The following is a 17,123-nucleotide window of genomic DNA, read 5'->3' as shown; positions in this document are numbered from 1 at the left end:
CCAAGGTCTTCTACATGCTAGGAAAGTGTTTTACCAACTGAGCTTTGATTAGCTTGATTAGTGTTCTGTTTTATGATTTACAAGGCTATTTGTAGGTTCATAGCCATGTAATTAGTAAAAGATGGAAACTGAATAAATCATATACCATCTTCTAAGTTATGGACACATATTGGTGTGCTGTGTGTGTATATTAGAATTTGAGAATATTTGCCTACCCAAAAATTTCCTTCTAGGGAAATCTCTATTTTTTTAGTGCAATGGCCCACATTTATGTGTGTGTATACATGTATGTATATGTGTGTGAGTATGTTTGTATACTCTTCACTCATTGCCTGCTATACTCTAGAAATATTTCCTGAAGCAATAATTGATGATTGAAGGGAGACTTAGGTGGCTTCAAAGATGAGTGGTAGTTAGTGTTTTTTTTATATCAAATAGATATGTGTTATGGATATTTGTTTTGTTACACCTATCTTGCAAATATTCTTCTTTATTCAACATATAATAAAAATGGAAATATTTTATAGGACCCCAAAAAAGTAATTCTAATTTTCTTTTTTCTTTTTTTTTTTGAGACAGGTTCTCCCTGTAGCCCCAGCTGACCTGGAATTAGCTATGTAGACCAGGTTGGCCTCGAACTCACAGAGATCCACCTGCCTCTGCCTCCTGAGTGGTGAGACTAAAGGAGTGTATCACCATGCCCGACTCTTTTTGTTTTTCTTTTTAAGATTTATTTTTACTTTATATGTATGAGTGTTTGCTTGCATGTATGTTTGTGGATCATGTGTGCTTGATGCCTGAAGAGGCCAGAAGATGGCTCTCTGGAAACTGGAGTTAAGATGGCTGTGAGCTTCTGTGGGTGCTGGGAACCCAACCCAGGGCCTTTGTAAGAGCAGCAGGTGCTCCTAACTGCTGAGCCATCTCCAGCCCAATTCTAACATTCTAATTTTCATTTCTTTCCAACATTTTATTTATTATTTTTATTTTATGTGTATGAGTGTATTCCCTCCGTGTTTGTAAGTGCACCCCTGTTGTCAGAGAGGGCATTGGCTCTCCTGGAATTGGAGTTATGGATGATTGCTACTTGCCATGTGGATGCTGGGAATTGAACCCCATGAATGCTCTTAACCGCAGAGCCATTTCTCCAGCCCCTAAAATCCTAATTTTCTTAAAGCCAATTTTGTTCCTTTTGGGGCAGGCCGGGGTTGAGGACAGAAAGTTTATTCAAACTAGCTTAAAAGGTTCTAGGATGGGTTGTTGTAAAAAGAGTAGAAGGTTGTTTTTTGTTTTGTTTTGTTTTTGAGACAGGATCTCCCTGTAGCCACAGCTGGCCTGGATTGGCTATGGAGTCTAGCCTGGCTTTGAACTTGAAAAGATTGCCTGCCTCTGCTTCCCAAGTGCTGGGACTAAAGGTATGTCACCATGCCCGGCCTGCAGGTTTTTTGAAGAATGCAGGAAGAGTTGAAAAATCAGGTTTCAGGAACTAAGGTAGCTCTGGCTGGGCCGCCTTTCTTACCAGCCTTCACCATGTCTCTCTGCTTAACCCTCACTTCTCTCACTTGTTCCCCTGCCTTGCCTTTCTTCCTTTTCTTCTTCTTTTTCTTTTTCTTCTCTTTTTTTGTCCTTGATCCCATTTTTTTCTTTCCTCACTTGATTTCCTTTGGATCTCTCTTCTCTTTCTTGACATCTGTGTCCTAACCATTTGTTTATTTTCCTTAAAAATTTGATGTATATACAGTGTTATAGTGATAACACAGGCTTTCTTTCCCATGTTGTGAGCTTTTATTATAGGGCAATTCTGTTTCGCCTAGTGAATATTCCTCTGATTTATCCTGCTCATCTTTTTTTAATTTTTATTTTTTTAGACGGGGTCTTACTATGTAGCCCCTCTTGACTTGGTACTCATCATGTAGACCAGGCTGGCCTTGGCCTTGATCTCACAGAGATCTGTAGGCCTCTGCCTCCCAAGTGCTGGGACTAAAGGCATGCACCACTACACCTGGCCATCCTGCTCATCTTTTGAATCTCGGTCTTACACAACTAGGCCCTGATACTCCTGTGACTAGGTGACGCCTATGTCAGGTATTTATTCCTAGCCCACTCTCAGGGAGAGATGTAGCTCAGAGTGAGTGGGTCATTGCCCGTTTAAAAGGAAGTAGGGATTTTCCTAGAAGGGGACTTTTGAGTAGGCAGATGATCTCAAATTCTCTCTAATATGTCAGTTAAGTTTTTGTGATATGTAAAGATATTTTTAAGTTAGTGTATAAAATAAAGGGTTTCATCATGACATTTTTATTCATATATATCATTCTTTTGCTTATATAACCTCTTCCCTTCACTGTTCCTCTTCCTCTCCCTAAATAGTTCCCTTCTGCTTTCGTGCCATGTATATGTGTGTATATATGAATATCCATTTAAGTCTAGATTCCGGATGAGGGAAGACCTAGATTACTCTCTTCCTCCTCCCCCTTTTTAGGTCCTTTCTTTAAGGTCCTCCTATTGTCATGTTATATATACATTTGCATATATGTATAAATCTACATTTTGCAGATGAGAGAAAACATACTCATCTTGAGTCTTGACTAAACTGACTTAATATGTTTTCCAGTTTCATTCACTTTCTAGGAGATACTATAGTTGCATCTTCTTTATGGCTGAATGGGATTCCATTGTGTATTTATAGCACTTTTTTTTTAATCTATTCATCTGTTGCTGGATATGTAGGCTGCTTCCATATCTTGACTCTTGTGACTAGGGCAGCAATAAACGTGGATGCGCAAGTATTTCTGTGGTATGCTGATTTAGATTCCTTTGGTTATATACCTAGGAGTTAGTTGTATAGCTAGATCATGGCAGTTCTATTTTTAGTTTTTGTGAGAAACCTCCACACTGATTTCCATTGTGGTTACACCAGTTTACATTCCCACCAGCATTGTATAAGTATTCTTCTTTCCCCACATCCTCTCCAGCATTTTTTTGTTGTTTGTCTTCTTGATGATAGCCATTCTGACTGAGGTGAGGTAGAAATTTCAGTGTTGTTTTAATTTTCATTTTCCTGATTGGACATTTTTCATACATCTATTAGCTATTTGTATTTCTTTGAGAACTGTTCAATTCATTTGTACATTCATAGATTAGATAATTTAGTTTTGTGGTATTTAATTTTTTGCGTTCTTTATAGATTGGACATATAACCACCCTGTTAGATGCGCAGGGAACAGATACTCTCCCATCTTTCATTTTCTACAATTCTGAGCTATTGGAGTCTTTTTCAGAAGTTCTTGTCTAGGCCTCTATCTTGAAATGTCCCTTTGCTTTCCTATAGCAGTTTCAGAGTTTCAGTCTTACATTAAGGCCTTTGGTCCATTTTGAATTGATGTTTGGACTGGGTGAGAAGTATGGATCTAGTTCTTTTTTCTTCCCTTCCTCCTTCCCTCTCTTCCTCCCTCCTTCCCTCCCTCCCACCCACCTACCCGCAAACTTAGATGTCTAGTTTTCCCAGCACCAATATTGAAGAGGTTATCTTTTTTCCAATGTGTGCCTTTGAAACTTTCTTGAAAATTAGATGGCTGAATTAAGTTTTAAAAATTTCTTATATGCCTTTCAGCCTTTTTGGTGATGGGTAACGTTTTCAAAAAAGAGACCTGTTATCTCTGCCTTAATTACAACCTACTCTCCTGTTTTACCCTTAAGATATTTATTCATGGTGCTGGAGAGATGGCTCAGCAGTTAAGAACACTGGCTGTTCTTGCAGAAGACCTAGGTTTGAATCCCAACACCCACATGGCAACTAACAACTGTCTGTAACTCCAGTTCCAGGGGATTTGATGGCTTCTTCTGTCCTCTGCGGGCATTGCATGACACGGGTGCACTTACCTTTGTGCAGGCAATACATTCATACACATAAAATAAAAATTAAAAAAAATCTTCAAACTAGTAGAAATAACATTATTAGTAACTTAAATTTTTGTGGATCTCTGAGTTCAAGGCCAGCCTGGTCTACATAGTGAGTTCCAGGATAGCTGGGGCTACAGGGAGACCCTGTCTCAAAAAGACAAAAAATAAATAAAATAAATAAATGAATAAAATATTTTTTTAAAAAAGATACTCATTCATCCACTGAAAAAATCGTTAGTGTGTGCTTACTGTGTTTCACACATACTCTAGGTATTATATTAGGGTTGCAGAATGGATGGGACAAAGTCATAGAATTTATTTCACTAGAGTACAGTAGTGGTGCCAGAGGAGCTAGGAGAGGGGTTGAGAATAAGGTAAGAGGGAAAGGAGCAAGAACTGAGTCCAAGTTTATTGTCATTATGGTCATAGGGTAAGAGTTGAAAGCATAGCCAGGAGTGGGTGTGGAGCTGAGTAAGGATAGCAGAGGAGGGGAATTCTGTTTTGACAACCCACATTGAAAATTCCATCCATTGCAAGGGGCATTTACAAAATGTGATTGGGCAACCACTGAATATCATAGAAACTCAAGCCATTCATCCCACAGATAATTAAGTGCCTACTCTGTCCTAGATTGTGCTCTGGGTTGGGGGTGGGGGCACAAAAGACACTGTTTGTACTTTCAAGGATTTTTCTTTTGATTTTAGGGATGGTGGAGTTCTAAACAGGCACAAACACAAATAATTACAAAAATTTGACCAAGTACAAGTGTTACGGCATTCAGCACTGTCCTATAGGGCTAGGTTAAGTCTGGTCTGGATACTCTTAGCAGAGAAGTGCACAAACATGGAAGGGTTTTTGGGCCATACCCAAAAAGGTTTCATAGCAATATTAATCAAAATCAGGAAAGCCAGTTAACAACTTTGGAGAAGTCAGGAGATTGGGATCTAGGAAGATAGATAATTGTTTTAAAGAGTAGTAGAGCAGGATAGAGATAAAACGAAATAAATGGCTAAGAACATAATGTGCAAGTTAATGTGAGAATTAGCCTGTGAGACTGATGCTGATATGAATAACCTTTGTCAGCCCCCAGAATGGGAGTAATTGCTGTACTCAGAAGGAATCAAGGAGGGCCTCAGCACGGACTTCAAGTTTACCTTGAATAGGATTATCAGGGATCTGTATATAGTCAGACACTTGACATGTTTAGAGGGATACTAGACTGGGTGAAATATTATTTTCGTACTTTAGACTAAGGAGACCTACTAATTTCACAAAGGAATTTATCTCTGATATCTCCCACCAGATCATAATTCCCAAACTTAATTGCAATTGAAGTTTCAATGTCCAGCAGTTCTAGGCATGTAGGAGACATTTGTTGAAACAACAGTTTTTATTTGCTCAGAGACATTTTTCTTTCTATAATTCTTCTAAGCCTTTATTTGTATTTTTTAAATGATTGCATTTTGTTTACTTATTATATATATGTTTGGGAGTGGGAGAATGCAAGTGTACCCCAGAGCACACCTGGAGATCAGAGTGATCTCTTCTTTGTTCATGTGGGTTCCTGGTATTGAATTAAGGTTATCAGCTGGGTAGCAAGTGCCTTTACTTGCTGAGGCACTTACCTAACCCTCTTCTAGTCTTTTTTTTTTTTTTTTTTAAAGAATTTATTTTATGTGTATGTGTGTGTATCTAAGTGTATATATGTGTACCATGTGCATACAGGTAGCTGCCAAAAGATGGCATTTGATACCCTGGAGCTCCAGTTACAGGTGGTTGTGAGCTACCCAATATGGGTGCTGGGAACCCAATCTGGGCTCTCTACAAGTAAGTGCTCTTAACTGCTGAGCCATCTGTCCAGCCCCTTCTTCCAACCTTTTGGTGAATTAAGAAGCAATTGGATTAGCCTGTTACCACAAACTTTTAATCCTAACATTTGAGAAGTGAGCTATGAGGATCATAAATTGGAGGTTAGTCTGAGCTACATGTTGAGATCCTATCTCAAAAATAAATAAACAGAAAGGAAGCAGGAGCTGGATTTTATATTAAGTATATATAATGTGTTGAAAGACATTTGCATGAAATGACAATTTAGACCTTAATCTAAATTTTTACTGTGAACTGCATGTTTTTTGTTTTGTTTTGTTTTTATTTTATGTGTATGTGTGTATTGCCTGCATGTATGTAAGTACACCCGTGTCGTGAAGAGGCTGTCGGATCCCTTGGAACTGGAGTTACAGACAGTTGTTAGCTGCCATGTGGTTTCTGGGATATGAACCCCGTTCTTCTGCAAGAAGTGTCAGTGTTCTCTGCAAGAACAGTCAGTGTTCTTAACCTCTGAGCCATCTCTCCAGTCCCATGTTTTTTAAAAATTCTTTTAATTTTTATTTTTTTTAAAGCAGTCATGGGGCTGGAGAGTTGACTTAGTTCAGAACATTTGCTGTCGTTTTGGAGAACCAAAGTTTGGTTTCCAGCACCAATGTCAGGTGACTCACAACCATCTATAACTCCAACTCCAAGAGTCCTGATTATGCTCTTCTGACCTCTGCAGGCACCTGCATATAAATATGCACATACCCTCCTACCCCATACACATAATTTTTTTTTTTTAAAGGAATCATGGGGCCAGTGGGATGCCTCAGGTTATAAAAGCTCTTGCTGCCAAGCCTGGTGACCTGAACTTGATCCTCAAGACCCACATAGTGGAATGAGAAAACTGACTCCTGATCAAATTGTCCTCTGATCTCCACATAAGCACTTGTGTGTACACACACATACACAAAATAAATATAATTTTAAAAATGGAGAAAAGGCATGGGGTTAGAGTGATGGTTCTGTGGATAAGAGTGCTTGTAATAAGCATAAACACCTGAATTAGGATCCTAGCACCCACATAAAATGTCATAGATAGCTGTGCATAACTGTAACTCCAGCTCTGGGGGGGTGCTGAGACAGGAGGATCATTGGGGCTTGCTGGCTATCAGCCTATCCTTAGGTTTAGTGAAATCCTGTCTCAAAGGAATTGTGAAGAGTGATAGAGCAGGGCACATGAGGTCGTCCTCTGGCACATTTTTGGGCATGTTCACATACACTCCACATGCACTTATATCACATTCAAACACACAAGAATAAAAGAAGAAATGTAAAAGAAAAGAAATCAGTAGAAGCAGTGGATGTCCCCGTTGGAAGTAGCATGACTGTGCTCTTGTGATCTTTGGTTGTAGTTAGGGACTCAAATTTCTCCTTCCTCCTTCCCTCTTTTTTTCCCTTCTCTGCTGTCCCTACTCCCATCTGTTTTGACAATAGCAGTCTAACTTGAATGCTGTCTCTGGTAGTTTGAAACTATATAATTACAGAGTACCTTCAAGCTTGAATATAGGAGCTGGCATGTTAGACAACTCTTAATTCCTTACATTGATTTTCCCCACTGTCCTGAGAATATGCTAATAACTGCATTATAGTAGCTGTTTTGAATTGTTGAGTTGTTAGATGTGGATTTGTGGCTTGATTTAAGTCCTCTCTGTTAAAATAAAAAATTTAGTTAGCTCTTAGTGTTAAGATACCAGAGTGTAACTGTAGAGCACATCTAGGCCAAAGCTGTTCATGTTTCATAGATAAGGAGGCAGACATTACAGTTAGATGACTTACCCAAGGCCATATAGGTAGATACGGCATAGTGGCACCAATGTTTACTCTTCCATTGAGTTTATTACTACACAGTGTCAAGAGCTAAAAAATTGAGTTAGAAAAAAAAATCAAATTTATTTGCTGGTCAAGCTTTCATCTTGGTGTTGGGGTAAAGGGACTCTCTCTGCCTATTGTCATTCATGCTTACATACATGACAGTAGGGGTCCTGTGAAAGAGTCTTGAGCTGGGTGTGCCGTGCACTCAACACCCAGGAGGCAGGGGCAGGTGGATCTCTGTGAGATTGGGGCCAGCCTGGTCCACATAGTGAGTTCCAGGCCAACTAGGGCTATAGGGAGACCTTGTCTCAAAAAAGGGGGGCCGGGGGGAAAGGGAGGCAGTCTTGATGTAGCACTGGCTAGAAAGTTATCCAAAAGTGTATCATTCTAGGACTTAGGACTTTGCTGTTTGGATTCTGTAAGAGACAGTGCTCTAGTTAAAATCCAGAATTTTTAGAAATTTCAAGATCTCTCCATAGAAACACGTATTTAAAAGAAAAAGGCATCTCAGAAGAGGTAGTCAACAGGGCTAAAAATACATTTAAGGAAGAGAGTGTTTTTGTTCTTAGGGTGGAGAGAAGAAAATGACTAATGCTTTGACATAGTTTGTTGTAACTTTTCAGTTATAGTTGTATTTTTTTTAATATATGTAAATCGAGATCTATCTAGGGTTTTATTACTGTCAAACAACTGCTGAATAGTTACCCTGTTTCTGGTAGGAATTTGCACCAACATCAGTACTAAAGTGGTTTTTATTCAGTGAAATTCTTTGAGAGCTTAGTATTATTTGGTGATCTCAGCAGTGAGAACACGTTCAGAGCTTTTCAGTTGTTTATTTTTATTTTATGTGTATGCATGTATTGCCGGCATGTAGGTAAGTGCACCCATGTCATGCAATGCCTGCGGAGGTCATAAGAGGCTGTCGGATCCCCTGGGGCTGGAGTTACGGACAGTTGTTAGCTGCTATGTGGGTGCTGGGATTCGAACCTGGGTCTTCTGTAAGAACAACCAGTGTTCTTAACCACTGAGCCATCTCTCCAGCCCCGCTTCTCAGTTTTATACCTGAGGAAATACTTCCTGTTTCATAGCGTATGAGTAGAAAAGACCATAACCCACTTATGTACCTTTTTTGGACTGGTTTTAGAGAAAGTATCAGGTGACTGAACTTTTTCCCCTATTATAGTTTATCTCCTCCCCAGCCCCTCCCTATCCTTATTGTCTACAGGGTCATCTTCAGTTTCCTCCTACTCTGAGTCATAGTTTTTCTCTGCAATAGTTTACAGATATCCCATTCTTTGTATCCTGTTGTTTCCCTGATGGGCAAATAAATGTTCTCTTAAAATTACAAATTTTGAAGTAATATAGGAAAAAAGATGTAGGTAAAATTGGGGGGTCCCAAATCTATATATGTTATTGGAGAGGGAAGTACAGTGTGAGAAACATCATGGGCAACTAAGAGACAAATTTTATAGAAGACAGAACTTACTACTGGAGTTAATGTAGCACAGGAGATTGAGGGAGGACTGGAGTACAGATCTCAAAACAAAGGGTCATAAAAGGTGTTTGAAGACTTTGGAGAGTCATTAAACTGATGATTTTTTAAATAGTGCTATTTGGAGATGATGAGGAAGCAGAGGGACTTTGAACTGATAGTTTAAAAACACAGCAGTAACAATAGGCACAATGTCAGGCTCAGTAGATACGTGAAGAGTAGAAGGGGTTCATTTGAAAAATATTTAAGGAGAGAGGGCACTTATAGCTTGGTAAGCCTAGAAGAGCGAGTGAGTGACTCTCAGGTTTCAGAATGTGTTTGGAATTAGAAGATGGGTAAGGAGATGGCACTTTTCATGAGGATCTATAAGCCTAATGGGCCAAGGCATCAATCTTTATGTCTATAAAAGGCCCTGGGACACACACTGAAACAAATCCCGTAGGCAGTAAGAGACGTCTTCTTTTGAATGAGACAGACTGAATGCCTAATAAAAGCTAAAAGGAGACTATGTAGTATGGAGAGAAAAGGAAGTGCAAACTGACATTTTCTTTTTTTCTGTTTTTTGCAATCAATCCTGGGGTTTGAACCCAGGGCCTTACACATTCTAGGCAAGCGCTGTAGCACTGAGCTGTATCTCTAAATGATGTTATCTAGGGGAGCCTTTGAAAAACATGAGAGGAGTAGGATGGCATAGAGGGTAAGGATGTGTATATGCTTAATCTCACACATAGAGGAGAACTTGAGATGGGTAGAAAGTAATGCTGAGATTAAGAGATTTATGTATAATGTGCCAATGCTCTAAACTGCTGAGCCATCCCTCCAGCCCCTATTTATAATGTCTTTAAAAATAACCTGACACAAAAAGTAGGAATGCTATTTTCAATGTATAAAAGACCATTCGTTACATTAATCTTTTTATTTCTTAATTTATTACTCTGGGATAATCTGGGAATTCTGAATTTTAGACAGTTAAGCATATAACTGGAATGTGTTTGCATTTTTTCCCCTAGAATGTAATCAGGTTTTCTAGGTATGCATAGAGGTATTGATTTTTTTTTTGACAGTGTCATAAGAAAGATACCGTGCTACTTGAATATTAACTGCATTGTGCTACCTCATTATCAACTAATAAGTATATGTAAATATACTTCTTGATTGTGCAAGAATATAGTTTTCTAGAATTTTTCTATTCAAATTTTAACTCATTTTGATTAATAAAGTTGAGAAATATTTGGTTTATTATCATGTTTATTAAAGATTTGTTCAACAATATTTGAGTAACCTGTTTGTATCAGGCCCAGTTTGAGGCCCTGGGAATAGAGGACCATACAGCCTCCACTGAGCTTCTGTTTTAGTTGGGAAGACAGGAGATAAGCAAGTCTGTCGTGAAGAAGATACATACTGTGAAAAAGATGTGACACAGGGTAGGAGGAGAAGGTATTTAGGTAATTTCATCAGGGAGTGTTCTGAGGGAAGCAGAAATTCAAGTGAAAAAGAAAATTTTGCAGAATCATTTCAGGCAGAGGGAATAGCAAATGTGAAGACTGAGTCAGACTCAAGCTCAGTGAGAACCAGTTTAACATGTTTAAGGAAAAGCTAAAAAGCTGGTCTGACAAGAGCAGTGAGAATAGAGGGGAACAAATAGGAAATGAGGGCAAGGAGGTAGGCAGAGGCTGAAGTAGATTGGACCTTATTAAAGCCCGTGCATTTTATTTTGAGTATAAATGGAGGCCACGGGCCATCTTTAGTCAGAGTTATGACATGATCCAGAAGGGTGTGGTGTCGCATACCTCTCATCCCTACACTTAGGAGGCAGAAGGAGGAGAACTCTTATAAATTTGAGACCAGCTTGGTCTACATAGCAAGTCCAGGCCTTCCAGGGCTACATAGTCAGACTCAAGGGAAAAATGGGAAAAATAATTATGGAAGCTTTGCAGTGAATTAGGTAGGACTATGGTTTCCAGTGTACAAGGAAAAAACTGTTAAAATTGTATCTGTATTTTAAAATTAAACCTTCCTGGTATTTAATGTATGTTGGCTCTGGAGCCCCCCATTCCACCTACATGTTATTTCTGTGATGTCACTTGTCAGTTTTGACCTAAGCAACCAGGTAAATGTGAGTGCCATTTACTGTGGCAAGAAGACTGAGGGAAGAGCAGCTTTGTTTGCAATGGAGAAGGGAGTGAGTAATTTAGTATTGGGCATTTTGAGTTTGAGATGCCTACTTGACATTTAATGTGATTTGTGAGGTAAGTGATGAGTCTGGAGCCAGGATCAGAAATCAAGATATAAGAGATCTAAATTTGGGCATCTAGCACATAGGCAGTATACCAACTTTGTGAGTGGACATTTCAACTTTAGTATAGAATTGTGGGCAAGTTACTTGACCTTCCTGCTTCATTTATCTCATTCATAAAATGAAATTAGTTGCACACCTGTAGTCCCAACACTTGGGAGACAGAGGGAAGTGGATCTCTGTGAGTTCAAGGCCAGCCTGGTCTACATAGTAAGTTCCAGGACAGCTCGGGCTACAGGGAGACCCTGTCTCAAAAAGACCAAAAAAAAAAAAAAAACAAACAAAAAACAAAAACCCAAAACAAACCCTTGAGATTAGATAACTTAGAAATAATGTAGGTAGAGAAATGGACCAAGGAAGAAGTCCTGAAGTATATACCACCTTCAGAATTCTGAAACTGTAAGAAGAAATTGAGGACTCACAAAGGTTGCAAGCCTGTGTAGCCTGCAGAGAAGCCATCAACTTGGAAAATTTCTGCTTTAAAGGTAAAGTAAGGGCCTAGAAATGATCATTGAACTTGTCAAGATGGAAATTGCTTGAAGATCTTGTGAAGTGGTCTCAGTAGACTGGTGGGAACAGTAGCCTAATTGGAGTGGATAGAGATTGGAGGTACTTAATTGGAATGTCTTGAGTATAGATGACACACTTAAGTTTTGCTGTAAAGAAGTTCAAGAAGGGCCAGTGAGAAGGCTTAGCCAGTAAAGGCAGGTACAGGTGCTTACATCTAAGCCTGAAAACCCAAGTTAACCCCAGGGACCTACATGGTAGAAGAAGAGAATTGGCTCCCATGGGTCATCCTCTGTCCTCTACATGCTGTCTGACCCTGCCCCACCAGTAAATAAATAGATTTTAAAAAAAAGAAGTACAGGGAAAATGGAGTAGAAGATAGAGAAAAGCCAGTGTGGTCAAGGAAAGGTGGTGGGGGTGGGGGGTGTTGATTTAAAGACAGCATTAGTACAGTTTGTATGCTAAGACTGACTCTGAGAAGAGGAAAATGGTGACAATTCAGTAACATTGGAAAGTGTAACAGCCATAACTTGAGTAGGTAAAATGAGGGTAGTAAGTATATAAGCAGAGCAGTAAGGCATTGGAGAGATAGTTCTCCCATTGATGAAGTTAGAGAATGTAATGAAGGTACAGATAGGTTGGTAGATTTGGTTATGGGAAAATCAGGTGGTTTTCTCTAGTTGCTTTAATTTTTCTTAAAAAAAGGCAGGATTGCCACTTCTGAGTCAGAAATAAGGAAGAGTTTGTGATAGAGAGAGAGGAGGTGGTGTTGGAAGAGGCATTTTGGAAGGTAGAAAATGAATTGACTAGGGAAAATCTGGCAGGCAGATTGCCGGAGTTTTGAAAGTTTGACATTTGTGATTTTTAGTTAAGTGATTCCAGTGGGCTAAGGAGGGTAGTGCAGTCCCTCCTCAGAAGGAGCTGTACAGTGAAAAGGTAGAGGTAATACCTTTTCTGCTTATGTTTTGACTCTCTAGCCCTATGAGAGATTATTGCTTTTGGAACATTTTTTAGGTCCTTAGGGAAGCAGTCACTGAAGAATTAATAAAAACGAATAGGCCATAGACCAAAAACTTCATCGTATTTTTGCCTATGTTCATTGTGTATATCATGTTTTATGATGCTACTAAAAATATTTTATATTACCATCTTTGAGTAATTCCTATTTTACACAAATGATAGATATCAAACAAACTCGGGACACTTTTCAGTATATTGTACTTTTTTTTTGCTGAGTTATATAAAGAAAACAAAATGTAGAGCTGGAGAATAGCTCAGTGTTTAAGAGCACTTGCTGTTCTTGCAGAGTACCCAGTTCCCACTAGTTTCCATTTATCTAGACTTACCAGTTGCATTGATTTGAATATCTTTATGTTTTTTCTTTCTTTTTTATTTTAGTTTTAGACAGAGTCTTCCTGTAGCCCCAGCTGGCCTAGAACTCACCAGACCAGGCTGGCCTCGATCTCACAGAGATCTACCTACCTCTTACCTTCCAAGGGCTGGGATCAAAGGCATGCACCACCAGGCCTACCCTAATACCTTTATACTTAATTGTAGAGAAACTAAAAGTCTGGTTTTGTTTTCTTTCAGGTGCTGGAGAATCTGGTAAAAGTACCATCGTGAAGCAGATGAAGTAAGTTTAAACAGGGCCTTTTGTAAGACGGGATTTCCTCCCCCTGCATAAAAGTTCAAAGTATGTTTTCATTTTAGGTTCATGGTGTTGACTTCAGGTTTTTTCTTTTTAAAGAATCATTCATGAGGATGGCTATTCAGAGGAAGAATGTAAACAGTATAAAGTAGTTGTCTACAGCAACACTATACAGTCCATCATTGCAATCATAAGAGCTATGGGACGGTTAAAGATTGATTTTGGGGAAGCTGCCAGGGCAGTAAGTATATCTCATTTCCTGTTCACTTGCTATTATTCAGTAGGTAGAGTTAAGCCAAATTTGAGTCATGTTTTAAAGAACAAGAAGATAAGATGAAGCAAAATACTGTGCTGATTTGAGAAGTGCTAGCAGTCTGCTTTAGAAGATACTAAGTTTCTGCCACAAGAAAAGCCTAGGAAATGGGATTCTGTAGGTATACTGCAGATACACTGCAGGTTTTGGTGATCACTGTTCTATTTATTTGCTTCCTCTGCAGCACTATTGACTTTTATTTTATAGTAGTTGGTAGTCATAAGTTAATCTCTAAAAGAAAGATTGTAATGCTATTTGGCTCTGTTTTCAGAGGAGTAGAGATCAAAGGCAAAAACCGGTTTCCCAGAGTAAGGACATAAGCATGAGTGCCAAGTGTCCCAAAAGTCTATCCCCCCCCCCTTTTTTTTTTGTCTTTTTGAGGCAGGGTCTCCCTGTAGTCCCAGCTGACCTGAACTCAGTATGTAGACCAGGCTGGCCTTGAACGCACAAGGATCCACCTGCCTCTGCCTCCCGAATGCTGGGATTAAAGGCATGCGCCACCACGCCCAGCAAGTCCATCACTTTTGAGTGATTTTCAGTTATTCAGAAATACTCTATTCTATATCACATTGATAGAATTGAATTGTTACTTATCCTAATATAATTGTTTAATGCTTTATACATGTCAGAATTTAAAAGTCATTAATTCTAATTATATTTAACAGACTTTAAGGGTTTAGTTTGTAAATTAAGATGTTTGATGCTAGTGAGGGAATGGCCAAAATGAAGACAGAAGACTTTTTATATTATCATCAATGGAATTTCAAGAAAATACTAGAAAAGTACAGGATTATTTTCAAAGGATGTCAGCTGTATTCAGTGACATAATACTTAAGCATCCTGGAAGAATAAGTGAACATGACCTAGAACTCACCAGACCAGGGGGGTCTTTGCCTAGAAAGACAGAACTTGTAGCTTAGGAAGTTTATGAGTTTATCAAATGCCAGTTAATAGTCAATGATTAAGTGGGAGGGTGACCGGGAAACTATTAAAAGGGCAGTTATGACTTTGGTTGGTTTTGAGTAGGAAATATCTTAAGGATGGAATAAAAGAATAGGACCTAGATTAAAGGTTGTGAAATAATGGGAGAAAAGAGTAACACAGAGAAGGGAAGCTATGAGAAGGACTCTGAGTTTTATAAAATGGTTTGCCATACCACATAATTTAGAGGATCACTTGTTAGGGATTAAATCCAGGACTTGAGCTGTGCTGAGTAAGTGGTTAAGTAAGCTATATCTAGCCCTGAGGGTGGACTCAAACTCACTGCAGTCCTCTTGCTGAGGCTATTTTACTGTTCGTCTGGGGAAGTTTGATAGTTCCAGTGAAATAAAGGTTTTATTTGTCTTAACCCTTTTCCATTCTTCCTCTCACATCTGCTTTTGTTTTAGCTTTTTCCCATGTTTTTACTTCATTTCTCTTTTTCTCTTTTCTCCCTATTATCTAACCACTCTCTTATGTTTGTTGTATCTGATAATTGGTCACTAATACTGTGTTTATTTTCTTTCTCTTTGTTGATTTCTTTCTCATTTATTTATTCCTCTTAGTTTCTCAAACCTTTTCCTTTTTCCCTTTTTATTTCTTTCCCACTGCCTGTCCTCCTGTGTCATTTATGTCCTGTATCATCATGGGCTGGAAAGATACCTCAGTAAAGTGCTTGCTCTGTAAGTGTGAGAACCAGAATTCCACCTCCAGAAGTCACATAAATAAGCTGGGTGCTATAGTGTATGTACTTGTAATCCAAGTACTGAGGAGACAGAGACAGGAGGATCCTTGGGGAATCAGTGAGGGCCAGGCCAATAAGACCCTATCTCAGAAAATGGTAGAACACCCGAGGTTGTCCTGTGGGCTCCATACACACGTGCACATATGTGAATGCATACACATACAAACTTGCCATTAATCTTTGGGTTCTAATACTCCTATATCACTAAATACAGCTGAGATTTTTTTTTTTTTTAAGATTTATTTTTAAATTTCATGTGTCTGTGTCTCTTTGTGTGGGGGTCTGTGCTTGTGAGTGCAGGTACCTGAAGGGGCCAGAAGATGTTGGATTCCTAGGAGCTGGAGTTACAGGCACTTGTGAGCTGCTTGGTGTGGGTACTGGGAACTGAACTTGAGTCTTCTGTAAGAGTAGTAAGTGCTTTTGACCACTGAGCCATCTCTCTAGCCCCAGAACTGACATTCTTACTCCTTTTCAGGACTCTTGAATCTTCTAGCTTTACAGCATGCACCTATCCTAATCATTCTTTTTTCTTTCATATGTAAAGGTTTGTATTTGTAGTTTTTTGTTCCTCTAGTTTTTATGGTTGCTAAGACAATGAATGGAGAAGAGTAGAGCTGAGTCTGGGATAATTTTCTTTTTCATATCTACTTAAAGGAAGAAGTTTATTTTAAGAGGAGACTCTTTATAGGCCTATGGAGAAGGGTTTATTGTGGGTTTATTGTGGGGAAGCAAGAGCAAGTTGGGGAGCAGTTAGTGGTAAGGGAAAAGTGTTTCCTCCTAAAAGACTACTGAGTCAGAACAGCACAAACATGAAGTAATGATTCCCTGAATTTCAAAGTTTCTAAAATTTGGATATCATGATATTAAACACCAAGTGCTTAATTAAGTTATTTGAATACCTACATGAGTTTAGATCAAATTTCAGGACCTGTGTAGTTTTCAAATGTTAGATAAAGCAGTATACTGTATATATTAAAAAAAAACTTACTTTTTAAATGTGTTTGCCGATTTGTATAATGCTTAAACATTTTAAACTTTTTCTTTTGTTTAAAATTTTTATTATTCAGGACTGAAGATATAGCTCAGTAAAAATGTACATGCTTTTGAAAACCTGGGTTTAATCCCTAGCACTGCAAAATAATTTCTTTCAAGTTTTTTTTGTCTTTTGTTTTTATGAGAGAAAGAGGGGTAGGGAAGGTGGCTCAGTGGTTAAGAGTACTTGTAAGTATGAAAACCTGAGTTCAAATCCTAAGCATCTACATTTAAAAAAAAAAATAAAAAAAAAAAAGGCCATGCATAGCCTCACGTACCTGTAGCCCCAGCACTAGGGGGTGAAGGTAGGCAGATCCTCAGAGCCTGCTGGCTGTCAGTCTGGCCAAAATGGCAAGATCCAGGATCAGTGAGAGATCCTGTCTCAAGAAAAAAGCAGAGAGCCATAGAAAACACCTGACGTATTCTTCTGGTCCTCTATGTGCACACATTGTCTTGTGTACATGTGTGCATACATAGCACACACTTGTCCCCCTCCCCCTAAATTTTTAAAAGAAACAAAATAAGAGAGGG

The 17,123-nt window shown here is 38.8% G+C and overlaps 1 protein-coding gene across 1 annotated transcript in view; it reads left to right on the top strand.

The window, feature by feature from the left end:
- Gnai3 (G protein subunit alpha i3) overlaps positions 1-17,123 on the top strand; it is a 44,312-nt gene that overhangs the window by 13,363 nt on the left and 13,826 nt on the right. The window contains exons 2-3 of the mRNA XM_008850387.2: positions 13,467-13,509; positions 13,624-13,765. Coding sequence (XP_008848609.1) covers positions 13,467-13,509; positions 13,624-13,765 — 185 coding nt within the window. The remainder of the gene's footprint in view (positions 1-13,466; positions 13,510-13,623; positions 13,766-17,123) is intronic.

The sequence above is a fragment of the Nannospalax galili genome, unplaced genomic scaffold (genome assembly GCF_000622305.1).
Source record: "Nannospalax galili isolate Female #2095 unplaced genomic scaffold, S.galili_v1.0 scaffold5, whole genome shotgun sequence".
NCBI lineage: Eukaryota > Metazoa > Chordata > Mammalia > Rodentia > Spalacidae > Nannospalax > Nannospalax galili.
Note: the sequence above shows the minus strand (reverse complement) of the source record. Positions and strands in the feature narration are given on the sequence as shown.